General features: G+C 41.6%; 1 protein-coding gene across 1 annotated transcript in view; it reads right to left on the bottom strand.

Annotated features, from left to right (window-relative positions):
• zgc:173742 (DNA topoisomerase I, mitochondrial) overlaps positions 1-27,246 on the bottom strand; it is a 78,791-nt gene that overhangs the window by 8,215 nt on the left and 43,330 nt on the right. Inside the window, exons 11-14 of the mRNA XM_034177027.1 lie at positions 25,290-25,434; positions 18,748-18,891; positions 16,123-16,308; positions 9,440-9,508 (exon numbers count right to left, since the gene is read on the bottom strand). Coding sequence (XP_034032918.1) covers positions 9,440-9,508; positions 16,123-16,308; positions 18,748-18,891; positions 25,290-25,434 — 544 coding nt within the window. The remainder of the gene's footprint in view (positions 1-9,439; positions 9,509-16,122; positions 16,309-18,747; positions 18,892-25,289; positions 25,435-27,246) is intronic.

Here is a 27,246-nt window from a genome sequence, read left to right as displayed (position 1 = left end):
AAAGAATGCACCAATGAGCTAAGCAACACCGAAAGGCTGGAAAACCACAAAGGACAACTAAAGTGGATGATGGCAAAATTCATCTCTTTGTGAAGATAACTCCTTCACAACATCTCGCTGAGTCAACAAGACTCTGGAAGAAATCAGCGTTATCAAATGCCTTCATTGTCCTTGAATGATGGGAAGAGTCTGGAGAAGGAAAAGGAATGGATAATGATCTGAAGACCACCATCTGTCATGGTGGAGGCAGCATTATGACACGGGCATGCATGGCTGCCATTCGAATCAGATCACCGGTGTTTATTGATTATCTGACTGCTGATGGAAGCAGACAACATTCACTATTCACTATGTTGCAAACTACCTATATTGCCATATTCAGATGTATGTTTTTAAAATGATTACGTGAATGGAATATAAAAACTTCAGGCAGACTGTTCACGATGTGGAAACTGTAGAGCCATCCATTTTCTGTCACTTATCTGGGTCACGCTGGTAATAGACCAAGCAGCTCATTCCACACTTCCCTATCCTCAGCCAAGTTCTTTCACTCTTCCTGGGGGATCCCAAGAACTACATGTAACCTTTCTGTGGGCTCACCACACACAAGGAGAGTGTGAAGGGTCTGGTGTGCTAGATTATGGGCAGTGGACAAGATGCCCAAAAGGAAAGAACTGTAGATCCACCAAACAAAGTTGTTGTTTTTTTTAGACTTTGTTCTATACCTGTATGAGGGTGTAACGTGTTGAACCTTACCATACCCTTTAAACTGTGCCTTGTATGGAACAGTAAGGGAGGTGTACTGTTGCATAGTAGAGATGCTGATGTACCCAACTGTATACACTAACTAAGCTTACGTCTCTGAGCTTATGTCGGTGAGGAGTGGAGAGCATAAATGGCATATAGTCATAATCAGTATAAATTATTAACGAGTAGAGCAGGTTTTGACGTCATCAGCCTGTGCCAGCAAAATAATCTCGAAAACACGAGAGCATGTTGGCTTTAAGCAGCAGATGGTACGCAGTTATGTCCTGGAGACAGCACAGGTACCCAGGTTGCGTCATGCTTGGCTTGCTAATAAGCTAGCTTGTGCCCCTGCTGTGCTAATGATGGCGTCTCCAAACAAAGGCCAAATAAGGTCTCTCACACACCTCCACCCCCTTGTCACAACATGTCACATGTGGGTATTTCTTTGGGCATCCTTGCAGCTTACTGCTGGTCTATTGTGCAATCCCACTTTAATATACTGCTAACCAATTTGTGGAAATGGAAGCTGCTGCTGGTGAGAAAAACTGCTGCCGCTGAAATACTAGTTACGATTATCGACTTTTTCTTTTGAGTATGCAGAGTCCAATTTGGGCTTTGTTTCATCAAGCTAATGGTGAATGCGGTGAAATGGAGTGGAGTGAAAATGTCAAAATAAAAGCTTGCACAGACTAAAGAACACTGCATGTAGTCATTTCATTTTCTTTAAGACAGATCAGAGGAAATCCCCACAGACGCTGCAGTGAACCTGAAGTGCAGACAGTGTGTGGACTTTAGCTCTAATGAGGTGTCTATGTATGTTCTACCTTAAAAAGTGCTGTAAGTGTGGCAAGCACCCGCATTTACAGCTCAGGTCCGAACCACAGTTTAATGAACCTCCACACACTGTATGCCTGTGTGTGTGTGTGTGTGTGTGTGTCACATGTACTGGGTGGGTGGTCAGTCAGACCACAACCCCTATAGGTGAACATTTTAAAACAAAACCCCACACAACATGTACATTATTATTATTATTATTTTGTAAGCTGTGCCTCGCTGAAGGCAGAGCAGGTCTGGGAACTGCTCGGCTCCATGTGTGCGTTCCCGTGTGGTCGATGTGTACGACGTCTCAATGAAGACTGTGTATCAAAGTTCAACTTTCTTCACAAGATCAAGTTACTAAAACCTCAAACAAAGTCGACATTGGGATTATTTTAATTCTAATTTTGGCCACCAGGGGGTAGAGCCTCCAAATACTAGTGCATGGGAGAACTCAAGGTTTTCATGGACTGAGATCAAATTTGCCATTGGCCAAGTGTTTAGTGCACTTGGTTTCAGTGCGGAAAGTTCCCGGTTCAAACCTCACCCCTGCCACATTTCTCTATGTAATGTGCATTTGCATCAGGAAAGGCATCCGGCACAAAACATGTGCCAAATCACTTAACCACTAGACCATCACCTCCCCCTGTGGTTCCTGTGACGGAGTTGGTTGTGTATTAACTGCAGTCAAATCCCAAGCTACTCTTGTTGAACACGACTCTGAATCCTAAACTGGTCCCAGTGTGCAGTTCAAGATGTTGTATCAAAGGTCCTAGCACCAGCGGGGGCAGAAAACAAGTCAACATCGAAAAGCTTTGAGGATCTGTTCTCAGGTGGAAAATAGTGGAGACGGATGTACTCCAGGCTTCTGTGGACGAGGTGCTGGAGACTCATCAGTATCCAGACAAAAACCCTTTCCCGGTCTGCTCTCAGCGCAGCGTGCACCTCCTGCTGCTGCCCACAGGCACAGACAGCAGCCAGATAACAACCTTCTTTTTAAAAAGTTCTTGATGGCGAGTTTGAAGAAGGTGATACTGAACATCTCTCTGTCTGATAAGTGGTCTGACACGGATCAGACCAGCACTTTTCAAAAATCACTCAGTTTGCATAAAATTCTTTATTCCATTATCAGGTTTACATGTGAGCAGTACTATGAATAATTCACCTCACACTTTCCAGGCACGTCAGTTAAGCACACAGAGAGGCTGCTAATGGAACCAAGGACGGTGCACAGCAGTAAGTATCCCACCTGATTTTTTGAGGGAACAGAAGAGAGACAGTGCACCGAACCTTTGGACAGATGTTGGCTTTTGGCATTTCCTTGTTTTTAGACCTCTTTAACCCTGAGAAGTGATGTCATTGCTGGACGACTCCAACGCAGAAATGTGGTCACAATATGCTCATTTTTAAAGTTGTACTTAATGCTATAAGGCTATGCGTCATCCTTCAGTAGAAAAAAAAATTCTAAAAATAGGATTTTGAAGAAGCGTTTAGCAGTGTAGGATGAAAAAGTAAATTCCATGTTGTTTTGGTGTTCTGTCTCTACATGGTGCTGTTTGGGGACGGGGGGGAATTGCTACTGTGGCTGCCTTTGGGGTGGGGGGACTGCTACTGTGGCTGCCTTGTTGATGTGTTGTTGGTTGGATAATATTAATTTTTGAGAACTATCCTGTTAAAACCATGAGGTTTTTTTTAACAATACTGTACAAGACACTGGGACGTACTCTACAGGAACTGAGACCAAACATTCAATACATGTCCAGTCTATAACAACACTCGGCAAAATCATACTATACCAGAATTAATGGTAAATGTCCACCAGGTGGTGACATTGCTCCATTTCAAGAACCTTGAGTACAGGCTGCTGTGGGATAATGACTAACCTGTTGCTTATACTGAAAATAGAATAGTTGAACTAACTTAACTGAATTGTTTCGATTGCTAACACCTGGATGAATTAGGTTGTTTGAACTTAAGTTAGTAAGTTAGAGTTGCTCTAACTTACTTAATCATCTCCCTCCCAACTCTTCTGTACTTTGCTGAACGGTGAAACCGTCTGATTAGACCGTAGTCTCTTGCTACCAGATACTATAAACTTTGCCGCTAACCCTGCCCACTGTTGAGGCCAACTGTTAATTACTTTTCCAGTTGACAGAGTTTGTAATCCGACCTCCCCCTGAGGTTGGGGTAAGCACGAGTGTCACGTGTCTATAGGTGTCAGTAAAGGGTGATTGATGGGGAGTAACATATACACTAGAGACAGTCCCTGCCCTAGGGGATCAAGGACAGAACAGTTTTCCCCACATGCCCATACATTTACCTTAACTCAATTACAGAGCAAGAAACTAGGAGTTGGGAGATCTGCCCCCCTCCAAGAAACCGGCAACCAAATAGGAGATGGACATGGTCGGAAAAATTGCCGGGCAAGTAAATAGGAGTTGGAAGCAATATCCAGCAAGTAAACATGAACTTGACACATTATTTACGTGCACTGCAAGAAAAGGGACCACCCCCCGCAAATCCTATTTACTTGCACTGCCAAAAATGAGACCACGCCTGACCGCACCCTACTACAATTCAGTGATACAAAGACTCCACCCAACTATTAACCACACCCTACTATTATACACCCAACTCCTATTTAGTCTTCTGAAGGTTACAGATCCAACTCCTCATTACTTTGCTGGGGCAAAAGTGGTAGAATACCAGGCATCTTCATGAGGCAAGTAAGTAGGACCTGGGAGCAAGAGACAAGTCAAACAAAATTTTGCCTGGGAGGAAAATGATTAAGTTCAAACAACTAAATTTATTCAGGTGTTACTAACTGAAACAGATTTTTGAGTAGGTCCTTTTTTCAGTGCATACACAGGAACTCACTCACTGGTTGATAGTGTGTATTGATAGTGTGTGTGTGTGTGTGGGCACTGTGGATAAATTGGTGGTCCTGCTGTTCTCAGAGTCTCCCTTGGGAACTTCTGCCTTTGCAACTGGTCTGGTGTGGCAACGTTCACTGATGTACTTACTTACACAGCATGATTCTCCAGCACCCTGTTGTTGTACATTTAATGATTGTAACATTGCAAGTGACAACTTATGTAGGGTAATGAGTAAATGGGGAATGCATAAGGGGGAAAAAACCTGATGCAATTCTGATTCTGATACAATCCACAATCTGCTTACAGAATTTTCAGTGTGATTTGAAAGATTTTTTTAGGACAGAAGGAGAACTGAAAATGGGGGGGATACAGACTGAAGATGTGATATACAACATAAATCACTTGACACAACTGGGGTTTTTTTATTCTTCACAAATATCCTACTCAGCCTTTTTGTATGATGTTAAAGATTTTCATGGGGGAAAAAAAAAACTACAATAATGACTGGGTTCAATTTTTTATATTACTTTTTTATTTTAGTTGCTGCTTTTGGATCTGTGGGGGGAGAGGTAACAATGCAGAAAGAGGTGTTGGCATGTGATATAAATAAACTCCTTAACAAAGACTGTTTTTGACACTTTCCACAGCCTTGAACAGGGCTTTTCTGTATGATGTGAAGATTTTCACGAGTTCGGGTGGTGGTGCTGGTGGTGGTTGGGGGGGACACTCTCCTGTGAAAGTCTGAATAGCAGCAATACGAGGGGGGGGGGGGGGGTGTCTGGGTTTTCAGAGTGATGTGTGAACACAGTTGCTGCTGCTAGCGTGGTACATTGGCATGCGTGTTTGAATGTGGGCCATTCCTGATTTGCTCATGCACATGGGTGAAAGCAGCTCATGACTGGAGCTAGCGGTATATGAAAACACTATCCCTTACATAACTCCCTCTTCTTCCTGTATTCATGTTACTCCTCATGTTATAATTACAGCCACTGTCATAGGTATTAAAGGCACTGCGCTGCGGTGGTTTGAATCATATTTGTCTAATAGATTACAGTTTGTTCATGTAAATGGGGAATCTTCTTCACAGACTAAAGTTAATTATGGAGTTCCACAAGGTTCTGTGCTAGGACCAATTTTATTCACTTTATACATGCTTCCCTTAGGCAGTATTATTAGACGGTATTGCTTAAATTTTCATTGTTACGCAGATGATACCCAGCTTTATCTATCCATGAAGCCAGAGGACACACACCAATTAGCTAAACTGCAGGATTGTCTTACAGACATAAAGACATGGATGACCTCTAATTTCCTGCTTTTAAACTCAGATAAAACTGAAGTTATTGTACTTGGCCCCACAAATCTTAGAAGCATGGTGTCTAACCAGATCTTTACTCTGGATGGCATTTCCCTGACCTCTAGTAATACTGTGAGAAATCTTGGAGTCATTTTTGATCAGGATATGTCATTCAAAGCGCATATTAAACAAATATGTAGGACTGCCTTTTTGCATTTACGCAATATCTCTAAAATCAGAAAGGTCTTGTCTCAGAGTGATGCTGAAAAACTAATTCATGCATTTATTTCCTCTAGGCTGGACTATTGTAATTCTTTATTATCAGGTTGTCCTAAAAGTTCCCTAAAAAGCCTTCAGTTAATTCAAAATGCTGCAGCTAGAGTACTGACGGGGACTAGCAGGAGAGAGCATATCTCACCCGTGTTGGCCTCTCTTCATTGGCTTCCTGTTAATTCTAGAATAGAATTTAAAATTCTTCTTCTTACTTATAAGGTTTTGAATAATCAGGTCCCATCTTATCTTAGGGACCTCGTAGTACCATATCACCCTAATAGAGCGCTTCGCTCTCAGACTGCAGGCTTACTTGTAGTTCCTAGGGTTTGTAAGAGTAGAATGGGAGGCAGAGCCTTCAGCTTTCAGGCTCCTCTCCTGTGGAACCAGCTCCCAATTCAGATCAGGGAGACAGATACCCTCTCTACTTTTAAGATTAGGCTTAAAACTTTCCTTTTCGCTAAGGCTTATAGTTAGGGCTGGATCGGGTGACCCTGGACTATCCCTTGGTTATGCTGCTTTAGACGTAGACTGTGGGGGGGTTCCCATGATGCACTGTTTCTTTCTCTTTTTGCTCTGTATGCATCACTCCGCATTTAATCATTGGTGATCGATCTCTGCCCCCCTCCACAGCATGTCTTTTTCCTGGTTCTTTCCCTCAGCCCCAACCAGTCTCAGCAGAAGACTGCCCCTCCCTGAGCCTGGTTCTGCTGGAGGTTTCTTCCTGTTAAGAGGGAGTTTTTCCTTCCCACTGTTGCCAAGTGCTTGCTCACAGGGGGTCGTTTTGACCGTTGGGGTTTTTCATAATTATTGTATGGCCTTGCCTTACAATATAAAGCGCCTTGGGGCAACTGTTTGTTGTGATTTGGCGCTATATAAAAAAAAAAGTTGATTGATTGATTGACTGTTGAGTTGCCACTTATGACTCTCGTCTTCTTCCCAATCTTTTTTTTTTGCTCTTCCACCAGCTATTCTCCAACTTTCCCTCCAAACCTCCACTCATTTGGACCACCTGTCACTTTCCTACACTCCATCTCCTTCCCCTTTTCTCCTCCCTCCTCTCCTTCAGTGGTCTGGCCTTTCCGGGTGTCAATCAGGCCTGCCCACAGCATCCATTGCCATTCCACCTTCAACACAACCTGACATTTCCTGACACTCGGGAGGGCGGAGATCAGAGGCACCGTGCTCTCTCTTTCGATTGCTACAGTTCCTCATCTCACCTCCTCACCCCAACCCTATCTGACATCTTCTTTTCTCTACCTGCAAGTCCTTACAGACCAACATACGGCCGACTCCCAAACCTTCCTCGTGCTCTTCATAAATTTATTCTGTTTTCATTTCCATCAGCTCTGATCCTCCTCTGTGGCCCTGTATCTACCAAATTCATTTTTCCAAAGAATCACATTCCTCAAATGAATCTGAGGAGCTTTTTCACCAATCCAAGATCAGCGCAAACCCTGCAAGCTGTGGGATGTTTCCACAACAACAAACCAATGTATACTGACAAATTTAAGTACAATCTGTCAACCCAACGAATGTCCACATAAATGTTTGGCTTTAAAGTGCTCGCACCCCTAAAGTCACATGCATGAGAGCCGTGTACATGGCTGCTGCACTGTGAGTGGCCTCCATGCCTCCAGCTTCATGGTGAGGTCGAGACCACTCCGGTTTTAAATGTGTGAAAATTCATCCAGCCGGCATGTTCACTCTCAATTCTAACTCTCACAATTTCATTTTTATCTCCCAGAGTCCATCCCCTGTCTCTTTTGAAACTGTGTCCTTTCAATCCCCCAGCTTCCAATCTTTTTTATTCCTCCTCATCTCCAATTCCTCAGTTTACGTCTTTCACCCCCCCCCCCCGCCAACAGTGCATTCACAGTCAGCCTCTTCTTTGACATTTCAGTTTGGTCCCTGCTTTTTCTTTAGCGCAGTCATCTCTCTCCAGAAAACATTAAAAATATAATTTTATTACGTCTTCTCATTCTTTTGATGCTTTTTCTATTATGGAAATACAAAGTTTTTACACACAGGTGCTCCGTCACTGAGTAATCAAGCTGTCAAAATGCTTATTGTGCAGTTCTGTATCACAGTTTTCAAACTTCTTTTTTTTGAACAGCAAGCTAGAATTGTAACAATCCTCAAAATGAGTAGTAATTACGATTCTGTATTTTCAGTATTGAGTGTGATGATGGTTTTTACGGTCTGGTGTGTAAATATTTGGACTGACAATTACTTTTACAGTTTTGTTACTTAATTCTGCACTGCAACATATTAGTTGAAAGCAGAGAACAATTACATCAAAATATCAACCTTTATGTTGTTTCTACTGGCAAGGACTCAAAGCTGTCAATTATAACATTCATATTTACACAGTATAGTCCAAAAGTCTTAAGCACACTAGTAGCTCTGTATAAATGTGGTTTTTGTTAAGTTCAGAGCCATAAATTTTTGCTGCTTATGTCACTATCAGTGTGCAAAACATAAAAAAATTTAAAAACATTTTATGTATGTAAATCTGTGTGTTTTCTAAACTGTCATGCTGTGAATTCACATTTTAAATTGCATTTTTCTGTATCGAAGAAAAATGGATGTAGCATTTAAATTCTTCAGGAGAAGACCAAAGTTTTGATTTCCCAATGTTAACTTAAAGAGGTTACATAATGTTCTCAATAAAGACTAAACAAATGACCAATTATTTTTTAATGTATGTATTTTTTTTCCTCTGTGACAGACATTGACAACATATGCATCCTGATGACCCGTCTGTGTGGAGGTCAGACACTAGGCCACAATGTTGTGATTGCAATCAGCTTGTGAATGTGGAAATCATTAAATGCAAGTGTTGTGGGAAAGAGTGCACTCGAGATGAAGACGTTGATTTGAGAGTCAGCTAGATGGTAAAGGCTGACAATGCCATCAGACTCAACAAGCAGAAAGAAAGCCAACTCTGTGGTCAGACTAGAAACAGAAATTCTGCATGCAGACACAAGAATGACAAGATCAGTTTTATCCTGGACAACACCAAAAACAGTTCTGTTTTCAGTTTTCCCCCAAAGTGTGGGCCAAAAAGATACTGCGTGTGGGCCACATAGGTAGTGCACGTGGGCCATGAGGGGTCATTAAATAGAAATTGTAAAAAGTCTGATTTTCCGTTTTGCAAGAAAGTTATTACTTAATATGAATGACAATGAACGATGTAGTAGCAGCAGCAAAAAACTAAAACCATGAGACTGAAATTGTGTTATTCTTCACTTATCTGAGTTTAACATTTTACACACACACACACACACACGCACACACACTTTGTCTAAGTTTCCTAAGTCGATCAAAACTGTGATTAAAGGTTTGGGTGGGCCTTGGCGTTTTTAAGTTTGAGAATGGCTGCTTTAACCAATCATTTACAAGGAAAGAAAACAGCAAGAGTGAAACTCACATTTAGACGGTCAAAAAGCTCGTCTCCGGGTTGTTTGTTGTCCATGAACAGTTTAATATTCTTAAAAACCTGTAAAGACACAAAGACAAATGTCATCAAAAGACATTCTACATATTTTTTTTTCCACAGTTGAATCTTAAAGGCATGTTGCAGAGGTTACTGAGGACAAGGGTAGTACGGTGCATCTGGAAAGTATTCACAGCACTTGTTCAATACTTTGTTGATGCACCTTCGGGAGCAATTACAGCCTCAAGTCTTCTTGAATATGATGCCACAAGCCTCGATCACTCAGTTTAGATGGGTAGCCAGCTCTAGGAAGAGTTCTCGTAGATCTGAACTTCTTCCATTGACAGATGACGGAGGCCACTGTGCTCATTAGGACCTTCAAAGCAGCAGAAATGTTTCTGTACCCTTCCCCAGATTTGTGTCTTGAGACAATCCTGTCTGGGAAGTCTACAGACCATTCCTTTGACTTCATGCTTGGTTTGTGCTCTGACATGCACTGTCAACTGTGGGACCTTATATGTAGACAGGTGTGTGATTTTCCAAATCATGTCCAATCAACTGAATTTACCACAGGTGAACTCCAAATAAGCTACAGAAGTATCTCAAGGATGATCAGCGAAAACAGGATGCACCTGAGCTCAATTTTGTGCTTCATAGCAAAAACTGTGAATACTTATGCAAATGTGATTTCTGAGGAGATTTTTTTATTTTTAATAAATTTGCCAAAAGTCTCAAACTTTTTTCATATTGTTATTATGGGGTATGGTGTGTAGAATTTTAAGAGAAAAAATGAATTTCATTCATTTTGGAATAAGGCTGGAACATAAAATGTGTATAAACTGAAGTGTGTGAATACTTTCCAGATGCACCGTAAGTTTGATACAGGTGCTGAGGCCCATTGCGCCAAATGAGACTCCATGTTTCTCCCAGAATGGAACACTGAACTGGGACTCATTTTAAATTTTCACTCTTGCGTATACACATTATGACAACTCTGGGACAGCAATCCAGCCAGTCATTTGCTTATAATTGTAAATAAATAAATGATGCAGGCAGCTTATTTTTATATACTAAAGAGTACATTACTCTGCTACTTAATTTCAAAGTGATGCTGTATTTCTGAAATCTCAAATGGAAAAACAAGGGGAAGTTGTTGCAAGTTTCCATTTTTGGGGGATGATTGATTCTCAATGCAAATCCTAAACAGAGTGGAGATTTAATTAATTCAGTAACTGGTTAAAGGTGGGCCAACAGCACAACAACACCACTGTTTGAACACTTAATTGACACTGTAGGAGTCATGAAGTCCAGATGCACTTCCATTCACAATTCCTAATTAAAAATGATTAAATGCTACAGCACAATTATCACTATTTAACACATTTGTGAATTTGGGCAAAGCTGAAACGAAGGCTCATAAATAATGTGACACAAACGCTGAGGCAATAAAGCAAAAGTCCTGCAAACACTTTATTTTGGGAAGTACAACAGTGCACCCCACACATCAGAAATTCTGCATGTCTGTGTGTGTCAGTGTGTGAGACAGGTGCCATTTGTCCATCGCAGAAAACAGCCAGAGGAGAAAAATCAGCTCAATTACAGCTGACATTTCCAGCAATCAGTTATAAAGCAGCAGTGGCTCCACAAATACCAATATGCAAGACGATAATTAACAGCAAGAGTTCTGCTGCTTTATAAAACACCTCGACATATTCACCAGATGATTTGTGTGCCGGATTTTCACCCTCGGCAAATAAACTGAAAATATAAAATTAAGATGTGCTTTAAGGATGAAAATGTAAATAAGGATCTGTGTAAAAGAGAGAGAAGCAAGTAGCTCAGTGAGTTCACAGTTGATTTAGTATTTGCTTGGTTTTGGCTACTTATGCCCCCCCCACACCTTTTTTTTTCTTGGTGCACAGGGGTCACTGCAGCAGATCCTACACCAATTAGTATATTGATTTAAGAGATAAGAGAGACTTTATTGTCATTGTAATAAACAATGAAACTTCCTGGTGACAACCAGTCAGTAGCAGCAATGATTAAATATAAAAATAACTAAAAATAAAATATAATAGCAATAAGGTGCAAAAGACAATAACAGACAAGTTATTTACAATATAAACTGAGATGCAAAAATTACACTGCCCATGACTGTTTAAAATCTAGTAGGAACAATTGTCTGTGGCTCAGACTGTAGCTGAAGCTGCTGAGTATGAGAGTAGGACAGTGTGTGTGTGTGTGTGTGTGTGTGTGTGTTGGGGGGGGGGGTGATGGAGGCTGCAGCTCTGGGGGAAAAGTTGTTCCTCAATCTACTAGTCCGGGTTTTGATGGTGTAGAATCGCTTCCCTGATGTGAGCGGGGCAAACAGATGGTGCCCGGGGTGTGTTTGGTCAGTGGAGATCCTGGTGGCTCTCCTCTGCAGACATCCAGCATACACAGCATCCAGGACAAGAAGCTCAGCTCCAACAATCATCTAGGCTGTCCTCACAACCCAAGCCTATAGCATACCAGCTGCAGCTGGCATACCATACAGTCAAGCTCTGACAGAGGATGCTCTCCACAGTGCTCCTGTAGAAGTTCACCAGGAGCTGAGGGGATAGACCAACCCACTTCAGCTTCCTGAGGAAAAAGAGCCTTTGCTGTGCCTTCTTCATCAGGTGGGAGGTGTTGACTGACCAAGAGAGGTCCTTGGTGATGTGGAGTCCCAGGAATTTAATGTTGTCCACCACCGTCTCACCATTTATGTGAAGTGGTTGGGGGGGTGGGCTTCCTGGTCCTCCTGAAATCCACAATGACCTCCTTGGCTTTGGTGGTGTTCAGAAGCAGGTTATTCTCTGAACACCACTGGGTCAGATGCTGTACCTCCTCCCTGTAGAGAACCTCCTCATTGTCACTAATAAGTCCAACTATAGTGGTGTCATCAGCAAACTTCACCATGGTATTAGAAGACTGGATGGTGGTGCAGTCCTGAGTAAAGAGGGTGAACAGGGCTGGGCTGAGCACACAGACGTTTAGGAATGAAGTTCATTGTATAGCACTGTTGTATTTCCAATATAGTTTACCACATTCGAATGCAATGGCAAATGAAATTCACCTGACCAAACAATAGCTATTGCAAAAAGTAAACAGTGGATAAACTATTGACGCATTAATTTTTTTTTTTTTTTTTTTAAGAAAGGAGATATGATCAGACGCAGGTGACCTCCGTGGTGATGGCTGCTGCCATACTGTGCAGCACAGACCATAGCATGCGTTTTTGCTCTACTCTTTCAGCACCTTGGACAGCGGCACAGCCGAGGTTGGTGTCTAAAACAAGCATCAATCAATCAATCAATTTTTTTATATAGCGCCAAATCACAACAAACAGTTGCCCCAAGGCGCTTTATATTGTAAGGCAAGGCCATACAATAATTATGTAAAACCCCAATGGTCAAAACGACCCCCTGTGAGCAAGCACTTGGCTACAGTGGGAAGGAAAAACTCCCTTTTAACAGGAAGAAACCTCCAGCAGAACCAGGCTCAGGGAGGGGCAGACTTCTGCTGGGACTGGTTGGGGCTGAGGGAGAGAACCAGGAAAAAGACATGCTGTGGAGGGGAGCAGAGATCGATCACTAATGATTAAATGCAGAGTGGTGCATACAGAGCAAAAAGAGAAAGAAACAGTGCATCATGGGAACCCCCCAGCAGTCTATGTCTATAGCAGCATAACTAAGGGATGGTTCAGGGTCACCTGATCCAGCCCTAACTATAAGCTTTAGCAAAAAGGAAAGTTTTAAGCCTAATCTTAAAAGTAGAGAGGGTGTCTGTCTCCCTGATCTGAATTGGGAGCTGGTTCCACAGGAGAGGAGCCTGAAAGCTGAAGGCTCTGCCTCCCATTCTACTCTTACAAACCCTAGGAACTACAAGTAAGCCTGCAGTCTGAGAGCGAAGCGCTCTATTGGGGTGATATGGTACTACGAGGTCCCTAAGATAAGATGGGACCTGATTATTCAAAACCTTATAAGTAAGAAGAAGAATTTTAAATTCTATTCTAGAATTAACAGGAAGCCAATGAAGAGAGGCCAATATGGGTGAGCATAGTCGGTAGAATCAAACAAATCAGACAGGGGATGTTTCTTCCTCAAAAGCTATGCAGAGTGTGAGTGTTGACCAAAAAACGGTCAGGGGTGTACTAGAAGGCAGAAGCACCGCTGAACAGATGCTCAAAGAATGCCACTGGTCACCACAGTGTGGCACAGAGTAAGTACAAAGGAAGCTCAGTGGAAGCACAACACTCAATGGTCACCAGTGGTCGCACTGAGGGACAGATGAAGTTCAGAGGAAGCTCACTGGAAGAAAAAGAAAAAAAAAAAAATCGCAAAGAAATTTGCTCTTCATAATGCTGAAACAACATACAAGGGACATTGAAGCACTTACACAGAAAGGTGTTTTTGCATCCCTCGTATGTTCTGGCAATTTGTTTTGCACAAAACAGACTCAAAGGACGCTGACCTGTGTAAGGGATCCTTAATCATATGATGCATCAAATGAACACAAGTCTAATTACCTCCCCTTGAAGATGTTGGATTGATTTAGGAGAGGGGCTAACAAGGCTAAAGGACAGATGGACAGATAGATAGGGTAATTCCTGTGCACACCGACCCAAACTTTTGTTTGCAGGGGCATAAAGACAGATGGATGCACTGACAAACCATTTACAACAAGTGTCCACAGTGATGGAAACTCAACTTTTCGATGAAAATATCTGAATAAGTTTGATTTCAGCTTCAGCTCATTATTGTCCAATTTCTTCTCTGTATGCAGACATTTTACAAACAGTAAAAACTGCAAATACAAGAAGTGCAAGATTTGATTATTGCAGAACCCCCAAGAGGTTAGAAAAAAATCCTCACTTCCATTCCAGTTCCATTTAATTCATGCGACATTTAGCAGTGATCTGCCTGATTTCCATGGGAATTGACAATGCTAAAATATGCAAGTGGCTAATTAATTCTAGCTAACGTGTTGCTTTTGAATGAACCAATTTGAATAATTACATGTTCTGCAAAGAAACAAAACATTTTGGTTGTCAAGTGCTAGCATTTCTTTCTCCGTTCCTGGAATAGAAGATAACACAAGCTGACACCAGAGGAGGAGGGGGAAATTTGCACACGTGCACACTCACATACGCACACAAATGTGACAGCTGACATCTTAAAAAAAAAAAAAAAGGTTTATGCAAATATTCCACTGTCTATTGCATCAGCTAACCTGCTCATTACACTAGAATGTATAATTTATTGTATCATGTTACACTGCAACAAAGGATTATTTTCATTGATTAATCAAGAAACTAATTAACTGAAAAAAGGACTTGTTGTTAGGTCTAGAAAATGTCAGAAAATGGAGGAAAAAAATGTTGATCAATGTTTTCGAGAGCTCAAGATGATGTTTTCAAATGGCATGTTTAGACCACAAGAGATATTCAGTTTACTGCCGGACAGAAGTAAAGAAACTACAACCCCAATTCCAATGAAGTTGAGACGTTGTGTAAAATGTAAATAAAAACAGAATACAATCACCTTTACATCACAAGCAACGTCTTTTTCAGGGACGTCCCTGCTCATTTCAGCAAGACAATGCCAAGCCACATTCTGCACATGTTACAACAGCGTAGCTTCGTAGTAAAAGACTGTGGGCACTAGACTGGCCTACCTGCAGTCCAGACCTGTCGGCCATTCAAAGTGTGTGGCGCATTATAGTGCAAAATACGACAATGGAGACCCCGGACTGTTGAACAACTGAAGTCATATATCAAGCAAGAATGGGAAAGAATTCCACCTACAAAGTTTCAACAATTAGTGTCCTCATATCCCAAATGCTTATTGAGTGTTGTTAGAAGGAAAGGTGATGTAACACAGTGGTAAACATACCACTGTCCCAGCTTTTTTGAAACGTGTTGCAGGCATCCATTTCAAAATGTGCAAATATTTGCACAAAAACAAAGTTTATCAGTTTGAACATTAAATATCTTGTCTTTGTGGTGTATTCAATTGAATATAGGTTGAAGAGGATTTGCAAATCATTGTATTCTGTTTTTATTTACAATTTACACAATGTCCCAACTTCATTGGAATTGGGGTTGTAAACTGCTGCCTGCCAGTGTATCTTAGCTGCATAAATATGTGCATTAAGGTTGGGCAATGTGTACTTAATTGGTACATCATGATGTCTGCTACAGCGTATCAGGCAGGTGACCTCTTCTTGCTGTCGTGGTTTGATTTTATCCTGAGGTTGGCATAAAAACTAAAGGGTGAGTTCAGCAACTCCACCAGGCCTGTAGCCGGCTGCTCTGAGCCAAATAGACAAGTGTCTTACTGCAGCGCTCTCAGACCAGCTGATGCTGCATCTTAATTATCTCACAATAAAATAAAGATATCCTTAGTTTTTGGCTGTCACCCCTTAAACTACATATTCAGCAGTTTCTTCCAGTCCACCATTATTTTTTCCTGTATTTGTCTGAAATGGAGGTTATGATACATACTACTTTATAATTCTAGAGATGGATAGGATGCATCCTCTGCTCAATGAAAGTGGTAAGCTAATAAATTTCATACCAATTCTCATATCATATAAATAAATATCACAATATCATGAGTATTGATTTTTTGCATGAACATCCATCTTCCTTTTACCTTCTTGATGACGGGGACCTTGTTGTAGTAGCGAATGGAATCTTTACCCAGGAAGTCGAACTCCACCACACACTCGTTACCGTCCAGCTGCTCATGGAGTGTGATGTGCTCAACTCGGAGTGAACAGCAACCCACTGTGTCTGCAGTCTCGCCCTCCTCCTTCTCATTACCAGCTCTCAGTGCCAGCTTTTTGGAAGGGTCAAAGGTCAGACATACACGCATGCACACTAACACTCCCATTTACAAAGCAAAAATGGCTTCTTATCAAATCAAATGGCTTCTAAATATATATACAAGAACTGCACATAAAAACAACAAACCCAAACCATAACTGAGTCTTTGGTATGTGCCAAAAACAATCAAAATCTCAATCTATTATCTTCCTCTATACAATCTGAAAAAAATAGCTTGGCGTCACTCGAAGAAAATGATTACAGGTAATCCGTATTTCTCATTGTAAAAGACTTTAAATCAAGCAGTGTGGAGGAATTTTTAAAAAGGCAATCAAGACATGGTGCTTTGATTTTAAACGTGCTCGCATGTGCTACTGAAATATTCTGGAGGTGACAATTTTATATTCAATATTATTATCACTTATTGAGGTGTTGCTGGGCTGGTAGCATAGATTTACATTTACGCTACCTGTCCAAACGGGTATCCCAATACCCGCCCGCTGTGCATAAAGTGATGACGTCACAGCATGCGCAACCCAAGAATTGTCTGCAGACGATAACATGAAAAGGCGAGATGTGTGTGTTGGTCCATATATGGATATTCCGGTTGATTTTAACATGGATAGTACGACAATGAACGGCAGCCAAAGCAGCCAGCTTGATGAGGACGCCCTGCCGAATTTGGAGAGCAGCGCGGTACCAGCCAACACGACAAAAGTTCAAGTGAGCCAGCTTTTTATGTACGTATTTGCTGGGTGTCGTGCGTTTTGAAATGACATTAAATATTGTTAATGTGATTCCACATGTTGTGTATCTCAGTAAGTGATAACGCAAATAACATGCAGTTGTCATGCAGTATGCATTTTCTGAGGCCCGACATCCATGCCCAGTTAATCATGTTATTGTAGTAGTGCTCAGAATAATAGTAGTGCTATGTGACTAAAAAGATTAATCCAGGTTTTGAGTATATTTCTTATTGTTACATGGGAAACAAGGTACCAGTAGATTCAGTAGATTCTCACAAATCCAACAAGACCAAGCATTCATGATATGCACACTCTTAAGGCTATGAAATTGGGCTATTAGTAAAAAAAGTAGAAAAGGGGGTGTTCACAATAATAGTGTGGCATTCAGTCAGTGAGTTCGTTAATTTTGTGGAACAAACAGGTGTGAATCAGGTGTCCCCTATTTAAGGATGATGCCAGCACCTGTTGAATGTGCTTTTCTCTTTGAAAGCCTGAGGAAAATGGGACATTCAAGACATTGTTCAGAAGAACAGCGTAGTTTGATTAAAAAGTTGATTGGAGAGGGGAAAACTTATACACAGGTGCAAAAAATTATAAGCTGTTCATCTACAATGATCTCCAATGCTTTAAAATGGACAAAAAAAACCAGAGACGCGTGGAAGAAAATGGAAAACAACCATCAAAATGGATAGAAGAATAACTAGAATGGCAAAGGCTCACCCACTGATCAGCTCCAGGATGATCAAAGACAGTCTGGAGTTACCTGTAAGTGCTGTGACAGTTAGAAGACGCCTGTGTGAAGCTAAATTTATTTGCAAGAATCCCCCACAAAGTCCCTCTGTTAAATAAAAGACATGTGCAGAAGAGGTTACAATTTGCCAAAGAACACATCAACTGGCCTAAAGAGAAATGGAGGAATATTTTGTGGACTGATGAGAGTAAAATTGTTCTTTTTGGGTCCAAGGGCCGCAGACAGTTTGTGAGACGACCCCCAAACTCTGAATTTAAGCCACAGTTCACAGTGAAGACAGTGAAGCATGGTGGTGCAAGCATCATGATATGGGCATGTTTCTCCTACTATGGTGTTGGGCCTATATATCGCATACCAGGTATCATGGATCAGTTTGGATATGTCAAAATACTTGAAGTGGTCATGTTGCCTTATGCTGAAGAGGACATGCCCTTGAAATGGGTGTTTCTACAAGACAATGACCCCAAGCACACTAGTAAACGAGCAAAATCTTGGTTCCAAACCAACAAAATTAATGCCTTGCAGATGTGGCGAAATCATGAAAAACTGTGGTTATACAACTAAATACTAGTTTAGTGATTCACAGGATTGCTAAAAAAGCAGTTTGAACATAATAGTTTTGAGTTTGTAGCGTCAACAGCAGATGCTACTATTATTGTGAACACCCCCTTTTCTACTTTTTTTTTTACTAATAGCCCAATTTCAAAGCCTTAAGACTGTGCATATCATGAATGCTTGGTCTTGTTGGATTTGTGAGAATCTACTGAATCTACTGGTAGCTTGTTTCCCATGTAACAATAAGAAATATACTCAAAACCTGGATTAATATTTTTAGTCACATAGCACTACTATTATTCTGAACACTACTGTATTATTACCATCCAAACACTTAAACGCTGGCAACACTGCATGTGATGTGCAGCACCTTTATTTCAGAAATGGCTGAGAATCAGACCTTATCTATGAAGTAGAGGGCTACGGCCCTTTGGCGTGTGACCATCTGTCTGGATTTCAGGTCGTGGTTGTACTGGTTACGGATATCATCCACACACGTTTTGAGTTTCCGAGCAACTTCATATTTCTCCCAGTCCTTTTCTCCCTGCAGGATGACGGGCAAAGAGAAGACAGAAGAAAGGATTGAAGAGGAGAAAAGTAATCGTGGAGACAAAATAACAAAAAATGTCAGATTATAATGTTCTTGAATATAATAATTAGAACAGGAATGTAACTGATGCGTATCACAGATATGAACATGTTAAGTTGAAATGAAACAAGATGTGTTTGTAGTGTAGACTTTCAGGTTTAATTCAAGGGTTTACAGCCATTTTTATAGGGCCCCCACCCAACCCCAATTTTTAGCACCCATGAGTATTTGGACAAACAGTGTAGCAAAGCAGACAAGTTACTCCTGCTCGTCAAAACAATTACAAATCATGAATAAACATGATATGTCGGACTTCTGACACCACCCTGGGAGTTTCACCCAGGGAATTCAACAATTTGAATAACTTCAACTCAAGACATATGGGTTTGTTGCAAATGAGACAGAGGAGTGGTTCCCAAATACAAAAAAGAATTTATTAACAATATGATTTCTAATTAAAAAGACAAATTCATAAATACTAATTTAAAACATCACTGTTCATATCCACATGAGGGCGTCCTTGCATCATGTAGCCCGGCAGCAGACGCAGGTGTCAGCCTGAAGCTGTCACAGTTTTCCAATTGTCCACACTGAACGTATGAAGCGGCCGCAGCAAACAGGGAACATCCACTGGTCTCACAGGACGAAATCTTCTGGCAGAGCACCAGAGCAAAGCAGCAGGGCCTCCTTCCACAGCTCAGTCCAAAATCCGAACCGTCCCTCACAGCAGTCAGCTGTAACTCGACAGCGCCCCAGAGCGTCAACAGCACCACAAACAGTCAGCAGCGCACCGCCAACGACAGCCCACACAGAGGTCTCTGTCTTCACAGGAACGTGGAAGTGAACACGTCCAGACACCTCCAGTCAATCTCCAGAAAGAGAGTAAAGAGCGCACACTACCTTCTTTTATAAGAAACACTCCCCTGCCCCAATTAGCTGCACTCAATCCACCAGCTGAACATCATTAAGGTCATCCATCTACAATCCACCCCCCCAAATTGAATCGTCGCCCTGACGATGGAATAGCCCCCATTCCATAACCTTATTCAAGCCACCTACATTACATAGGGCCAGAAGACCCACTTGCACTGCGGACTGTGGAAGATGATGAACATTAGAATGATGACCCGCAGTGACCCTAGTTGTCTGTCAAAGTGCAACTCCTTCAATAGGGGGAGGGAAGACATTCTAGGCTCCACTGGCAAAGATGGCACAACAACCGCTGGATCCGCCGGTGGACTCAGCTGCGGAGAACCAGGTAAACTCACAACCTCCATCCGCTCCACCTGAGGGGCAACCTGGGTCACCTCTTCCGCAACCTCCACCTAAGGGGCATGCTGGGTTACCACTTCCCACACAACTGAGGTAGACACAGGATCCTCAGACCCTGACACAACCACCCGCCATTACGTCACCACCTGTCCTCTAATGGCTCTGCCGAGGGTGGAGAAAATTCCACTGAAGGCAGAGAATGGACCACAGCCTCATTAGGGGACCCAGTCCCTACCACTGCCTTCAACAAAGAGTGATGAACCTGCTTGGCTCTGGTTAAATCATCTTTAGGGGCGATCGTATAAACCGTCCCTTCTTCCTGTGGTGCCCTCAGGACACGATATATCACAGAGGACCACTGATCCTGGATCTCATGACAGCCCCGTACCCCAAAATCTCACAACCAAACCAACTGGCCCTCCTACAAGGGAACATCATGGACATGCTGATCATGATCCTTCTTACGACGCTCTGCAGCGGCCTTCAGCCAATCCTGAGCTCCATCAAAAGCCATCTGCTAGCAGGTCTGGTGTTCCCAGACCCACTCATGAACAAAACCATCCACAGGCTCCTGAACTCGACCCAACAGAAAATCAACTGGGAGTCTTGGCTCCTGACCAAACATCAACAAAAAAGGAGACTCACCAGTTGCCTGATGCAGCGTAGTGTTGTAAGCATACAAAACCTGGGGCAAACAGGAACCCCCAATGATTCTTTCAAGACATGGGCAGCGTGCACAACAGATCATGAAGCATTCTATTAAAACGCTCACACTGTCCAATTCCCAGATGGATGGTATGGTGTAGTACGAGACTTCTCTATGCCATCAAAGCCACACAACTGCTGGATCAATACACTCTCAAAATTCCATCCCTGATCAGTATGTATCCGAGCTGGAACCCCAAACCTTGAAAGCCATTCTGTAACCAGAACTTGAGCTACTGTAGCAGCTCGCTGGTCACGGGTAGGAACCACCCACATGTACTTACTAAAGACGTCAGTCATTACCAAAACGTCTTCTACTCCACCATGACTAGACTCTAGAATAGTAAAATCAATGGCAAGAATCTCATTAGGCCGGGACACCAACAGGTGTCCCATAGGGCCACGAGCCTCCGGTTGATTCAACTTGGCCACCTGACACCTCTCACATACCTGGCACCAATCTGCCACCTCCGCGGACATCCCTGGCCAATAACACCGCTGACGGAAAAGCTCTAAGGTCCTCTCGACCCCTTGATGAGCATGCCCTTCATGAACCTCAGTCAACACATCAGCTTTTAAAGCTGCAGGCAACACCAACTCCAACACAGCCCCAGCTCCATTGGGCTTAAACACCTGACAGTACAAAACTCCATCCCTCTCCACCAACTGCTCCCACTGCTGAAGCAGCAACCATGCTGACTGCTACACCTGGTTGCGCTCCTCCTTATTAGGACCCCTTTTACATTCCCAAAATGCCCAAACCTCCCAAATCACTGGATCAACCTGCTGCAGTGCAGCCAGGTCAGATGGAAGACGGTGGGGCAAGACTGCAACCACAGCCTGCCTTACATCCACCTTATTCCCCTAGCAAACCTGCTGCAGCGGCTCCGGAAGCTGTGCACCACCAACCATTACCTGAAAATCCTGCATCCCAGGAGAATGCAAACGAGAAAGGGCATCAGCGTTCTTATTGCCGTTCTTAAACCCGAAAGATACTTAATCTCAAAATCAAACGAGGCCAACTGCGCTGCCCAACGTTGCTCAGTAGCACCGAGTTTTGCAGATGACAAATGACTCAATGGATTGTTAGTGTACACAATACACTTATGGCTCAACAGGTACTGTAGCTCACCATGTTACGCTCAGTGGGGCATAACCCATGGCTCACATAAGCAATCAGCCTAACTTTGCCATCCTGTTCCTGAGACAACACTGCTCCCAGCCCCCCATAGCTAGCATCCACCTCCAAAATAAATGGAATCTTAAAATCAGCATATGCCAGCACAGGTGCGGAGGTAAGTTTAGCTTTTAGAGTCTCAAAGCTACGGCCACATTCCTCTGTCCAATAACCCAAAACTGGCTGGTCTACCCGACTGGGCTTCACCCCAGTCAACTCCGCTACCAACTTAGGGGTGCTGCCAACCTTGCAAAACCACCTACTACAAACCGGCAGTAGTAGCTGGCAAAGCCCATAAAAGAGCGCACACTACCTTCTTTTATAAGAAACACTCCCCTGCCCCAATTAGCTGTACTCAATCCACCAGCTGAACGTCATTAAGGTCATCCATCTTGATATATTAGTATTAGATTATTTTTAATACAAATCACTCAAAATTGTGCAATCAGTTTATTTAGACTACTGAGGGGATAGATACAGGAACATTTCCAAATCAATGAATTTGTCTTAGACTTCATTTACAACAACCATTAAGAAATTACTTTTGCTAAACTCAAATTAAAGCTGAAAGTCTGCAGTACAAGCACATATATTATTTCATTTCAGCTCCATTGTGGTGGTGTACTGAGACAAAATAACAAAAATTATGTTACTGTCCAAATACTTATGAATCTGACTCTTGTGCCCACAACATTGCAGAAACACTGTCATGGAGACAGTGGAATAATTTAATCTTTAAACCTGAATAATGAGCGAGAAAACAGACATGAAAAAGCAAAATATGAGAGTTCTACAACAACAAAAAAGGACAATTCACAGGAACTTTTACTCATAAATATCTAATTAGAGTAAAACCCGGCATTACTATTGCAACCTGCATTGAAAACTAAAGCAGAAGACTTGAGCAATCAACAGAATAAAACCCTGATTAAAATGAAGGGGAGATGGAATATCGGGGGGGGGGGCCCAATCACTTTGACGAGTGTTTGTTTTGCCAGCATCAGTGACTATCGTTTATAGCGATAGTTCAGCATTGGTCACCATAGACACACTGAGTCATGAAGGCATGCAGTTACAGAATGCATGTGCACATGTGCTGTTACAACACTCAATCTGTGACAAAATCTCTTGATTAATTGTCTTTTGCTGAAGGCCACTTGTTTGAGGTTGGCTTGATTTGTGCACTTTGACTGAACCCCACAGTTGGACATTATTAATCCACACAACCAACAACTTTACGGGGGAAAACGAAAGAAAAAAGACGGACACACCCCCCTCCCAAATTCTTTTTTCATTCTTTTTTTAAACACTTGCCACGTTGCCTCTTGTTTTGTGTGTACATACTGAAGAACTCTACACACAGACAGAATCTGTGATGACAAGAAGCTTAAAAAAAAAAAAATATCTCAGACCGTGTACAAAAGCCAAAGTCAATGAAACAGCCGACAGCTCCAATTAAGTACAAAGACACAAACTGTCAAAAACACAATGAAGCACAGAGTTTAAAGTGACATTTAGTCTCCCTAAAAACAGTTACTTGAAAAACAGAAAAACATCCAGCGTAAATCTTCTCACACAATGAAGAAACATACTTTACTGCACAAAGGGAAGAATGAAAGAAAGAATGCGTGAAAGCTTTGATCATATTTCAGAGACGCTGAAGCTAAACCAGCCAAACAAAAAGGCAAGCCAAGCTGGAATTAGCAGACAAAGCACAACACATTTTCCTGCTAAAGATATTTTCTTGTTTTTCTAGTCCAAGAAATTTCCCAAGAATGTTGAGTGTATGTCTTCCAGTTTATATATAAACACAATGCATGTGCTCATGCACATGCTGCACTCAATGGCCACGATAACTGTTAGTAATCAAATAACTGTAATAATCTGATCTCTCGCATTTACATGCACTTCAGTAATAAGATAATTGGAAACAACAGGTTTATATGATTTCAGTTCATTAGTTGCATTTCTTTGGAAGTGGAGAAAGAAGAAAGGGCAGCTCCTGAAGAAAAAGCACAGACTGAAAAAAAGGTCTGGCTGTCTGTCTGTCTCTCTCAGTGAGGAGATTTAAGGAGTTGATGTCCTCATGTCCGAAATATGACGTTGTGGATTTGGGAAACCTCGCTCAACTTTAATGTATTTGTCTATAAACCGCATAGATCTGCAATAAATTTGCTCTTTAGAATGCTGAAACAACACACAGGGCCATCCAAGAACATTTGGACATTCTGTCAAATTTTTTTTGGACACATGACATAACTCTGAAATTTGAGATCTAATGAAGATGTTACGAGGTGCAATGAGACAGCAGTCTGTCCTACTGCAAGCCTGGAAATGTGACAACTGCTTTTACACATGCACAAATGAAATAAATCTGATAAAAGGTTTACATTACCGCCTCCTCTAATAACACGAGGCATTGGCTCTGGTCCATTTTGGCTATATGACTATTATGTATTTTTTATTTATTTATTTATTTATTACTATGGCTGCTCGGTTTGTATTTATTTTATATCTGCAGTTGTACTGTTTTATTGCTGTGTGGTTTGCGTTGTATGTTTTACAATGTTTTTATGTATGTGTAGAGAGACCCAAAAAAAGTATACAACATTTAAAACACTCACTTTGACCCTTAAATGCTACAAACATAATCACTTATGTTTCTTTTTTACTTGCAGAGACCCTGAAGTTTATGTTGATGCCAAGCATTGATGCATTGAAGGAAAACATCTGCCGAGAAATCCAAAACATTCCTCAGGACTTTCCCCCAAAGCGTTTGCAGGCCGTAATTGGCCAACACGGGGCCTACATTGAACACGTTGTCTAAGAGACTGACAAAATGCAGGGCCAATATTGACATTGGTATGAATAACGTCAACCTTTCAGCTTTCTATCCAGCCATATATATATATATATATATATATATATATATATATATATATATATATATATATATTTTTTTTTTTTTTTTTTTTTTCTTTTTTTACAACAGGCATTCACATTTCTAATATTGCCTCCAAGATAGTTGCTATCTTTGCCACTCTGAAATTATGTCAACAGGGTCGTCCTGAAGGTGTAAGACTACTATGGATTCCAATGCAGGGACAGACATGCCATTTAATGTACAACTACTATATATGTGTGTGTGGCTGTCAATTTACAAATGCCTCCGTGAGTATTATATTGTTACCGATGTTACCTTGAGTTTCGAGTTGGCATTGAGCATGATGTATTTAATGGAGCCCTGGATATTTTCAGTCCAGCTAGCCAGCCATGTCACAGTGTTGTCGTGTCGCACTTCTTTCCAGTGGTGACCTGCAGGTGGCACTGGAATCTGAGATTCTCTGTTGGAGTGACAAGTATTTAAATAAATAGAAATTGTCTACTGAGCAATTATTACACAAGGAGGTGATAATGTCGTGGTTAAAGTGTTGGGCTTGAGACCAGATGATCCTCTGTTCAAAACCCCATTATACTTAAAAAACACTAAGGGCTGTTCAACAAGATCCTTAATCTCCAAGTTGCTTCCGATGTGCAGTTGAGAGTCTTGCATGGAAGCACTCTGACATCAGTGTATGGGTGAATGTGTACAGCACTTATGATTCTGATGGAAAAACACTACAAATGCAGTCCATTTATATGCAACAAAGCTCAATACTCAAACATGATTTGTTTGTTTTTTGCAGGGGCTGAACTACACTAATGACGTTTTATACACTAATTTTCTCCGGCAGCTTCTACAACCCCTGGCAATAATTATGGAATCACCAGCCTCGGAGGATGTTCATTCAGTTGTTTAATTTTGTAGAAAAAAAAGCAGATCACAAACATGACACAAAACTAAAGTCATTTCAAATGGCAACTTTCTGGCTTTAAGAAACACTATAAGAAATCAGGAAAAATAATTGTGGCAGTCAGTAATGGTTACTTTTTTAGACCAAGCAGAGGGAAAAAATATGGACTCACTCAATTCTGAGGAATAAATTATGGAATCACCCTGTAAATTTTCATCCCCAAAACTAACACCTGCATCAAATCAGATCTGCTCGTTTGTCTGCATCTAAAAAGAAGTGATCACACCTTGGAGAGCTGTTGCACCAAGTGGACTGACATGAATCATGGCTCCAAGAGATGTCAATTGAAACAATGGAGGGGATTATCAAACTCTTAAAAGAGGGTAAATCATCACGCAATGTTGCAAAAGATGTTGGTTGTTCACAGTCAGCTGTGTCTAAACTCTGGACCAAATACAAACAACATGGGAAGGTTGTTAAAGGCAAACATACTGGTAGACCAAGGAAGACATCAAAGCGTCAAGACAGAAAACGTAAAGCAATATGTCTCAAAAATCGAAAATGCACAACAAAACAAATGAGGAACGAATGGGAGGAAACTGGAGTCAACGTCTGTGACCGAACTGTAAGAAACTGCCTAAAGGAAATGGGATTTACATACAGAAAAGCTAAACGAAAGCCATCATTAACACCTAAACAGAAAAAAACAAGGTTACAATGGGCTAAGGAAAAGCAATCATGGACTGTGGATGACTGGATGAAAGTCATATTCAGTGATGAATCTCGAATCTGCATTGGGCAAGGTGATAATGCTGGAACTTTTGTTTTGTGCCGTTCCAATGAGATTTATAAAGATGACTGCCTGAAGAAAACGTAAATTTCCACAGTCATTGATGATATGGGGCTGCATGTCAGGTAAAGGCACTGGGGAGATGGCTGTCATTACAACATCAATAAATGCACAAGTTTACGTTGCTATTTTGGACACTTTTCTTATCCCATCAATTGAAAGGATGTTTGGGGATGATGAAATCATTTTTCAAGATGATAATGCATCTTGCCATAGAGCAAAAACTGTGAAAACATTCCCTGCAAAAAGACACATAGGGTCAATGTCATGACCTGCAAATAGTCTGGATCTTAATCCAATTGAAAATCTTTGGTGGAAGTTGAAGAAAATGGTCCATGACAAGGCTCCAACCTGCAAAGCTGATCTGGCAACAGCAGTCAGAGAAAGTTGGAGTCAGATTGGTGAAGAGTACTGTGTCACTCATTAAGTCCATGCCTCAGAGACTGCAAGCTGTTATAAAAGCCAGAGGTGGTGCAACAAAATACTAGTGATGTGTTGGAGCGTTCTTTTGT

The sequence above is a fragment of the Thalassophryne amazonica genome, chromosome 8 (genome assembly GCF_902500255.1).
Source record: "Thalassophryne amazonica chromosome 8, fThaAma1.1, whole genome shotgun sequence".
NCBI lineage: Eukaryota > Metazoa > Chordata > Actinopteri > Batrachoidiformes > Batrachoididae > Thalassophryne > Thalassophryne amazonica.
Note: the sequence above shows the minus strand (reverse complement) of the source record. Positions and strands in the feature narration are given on the sequence as shown.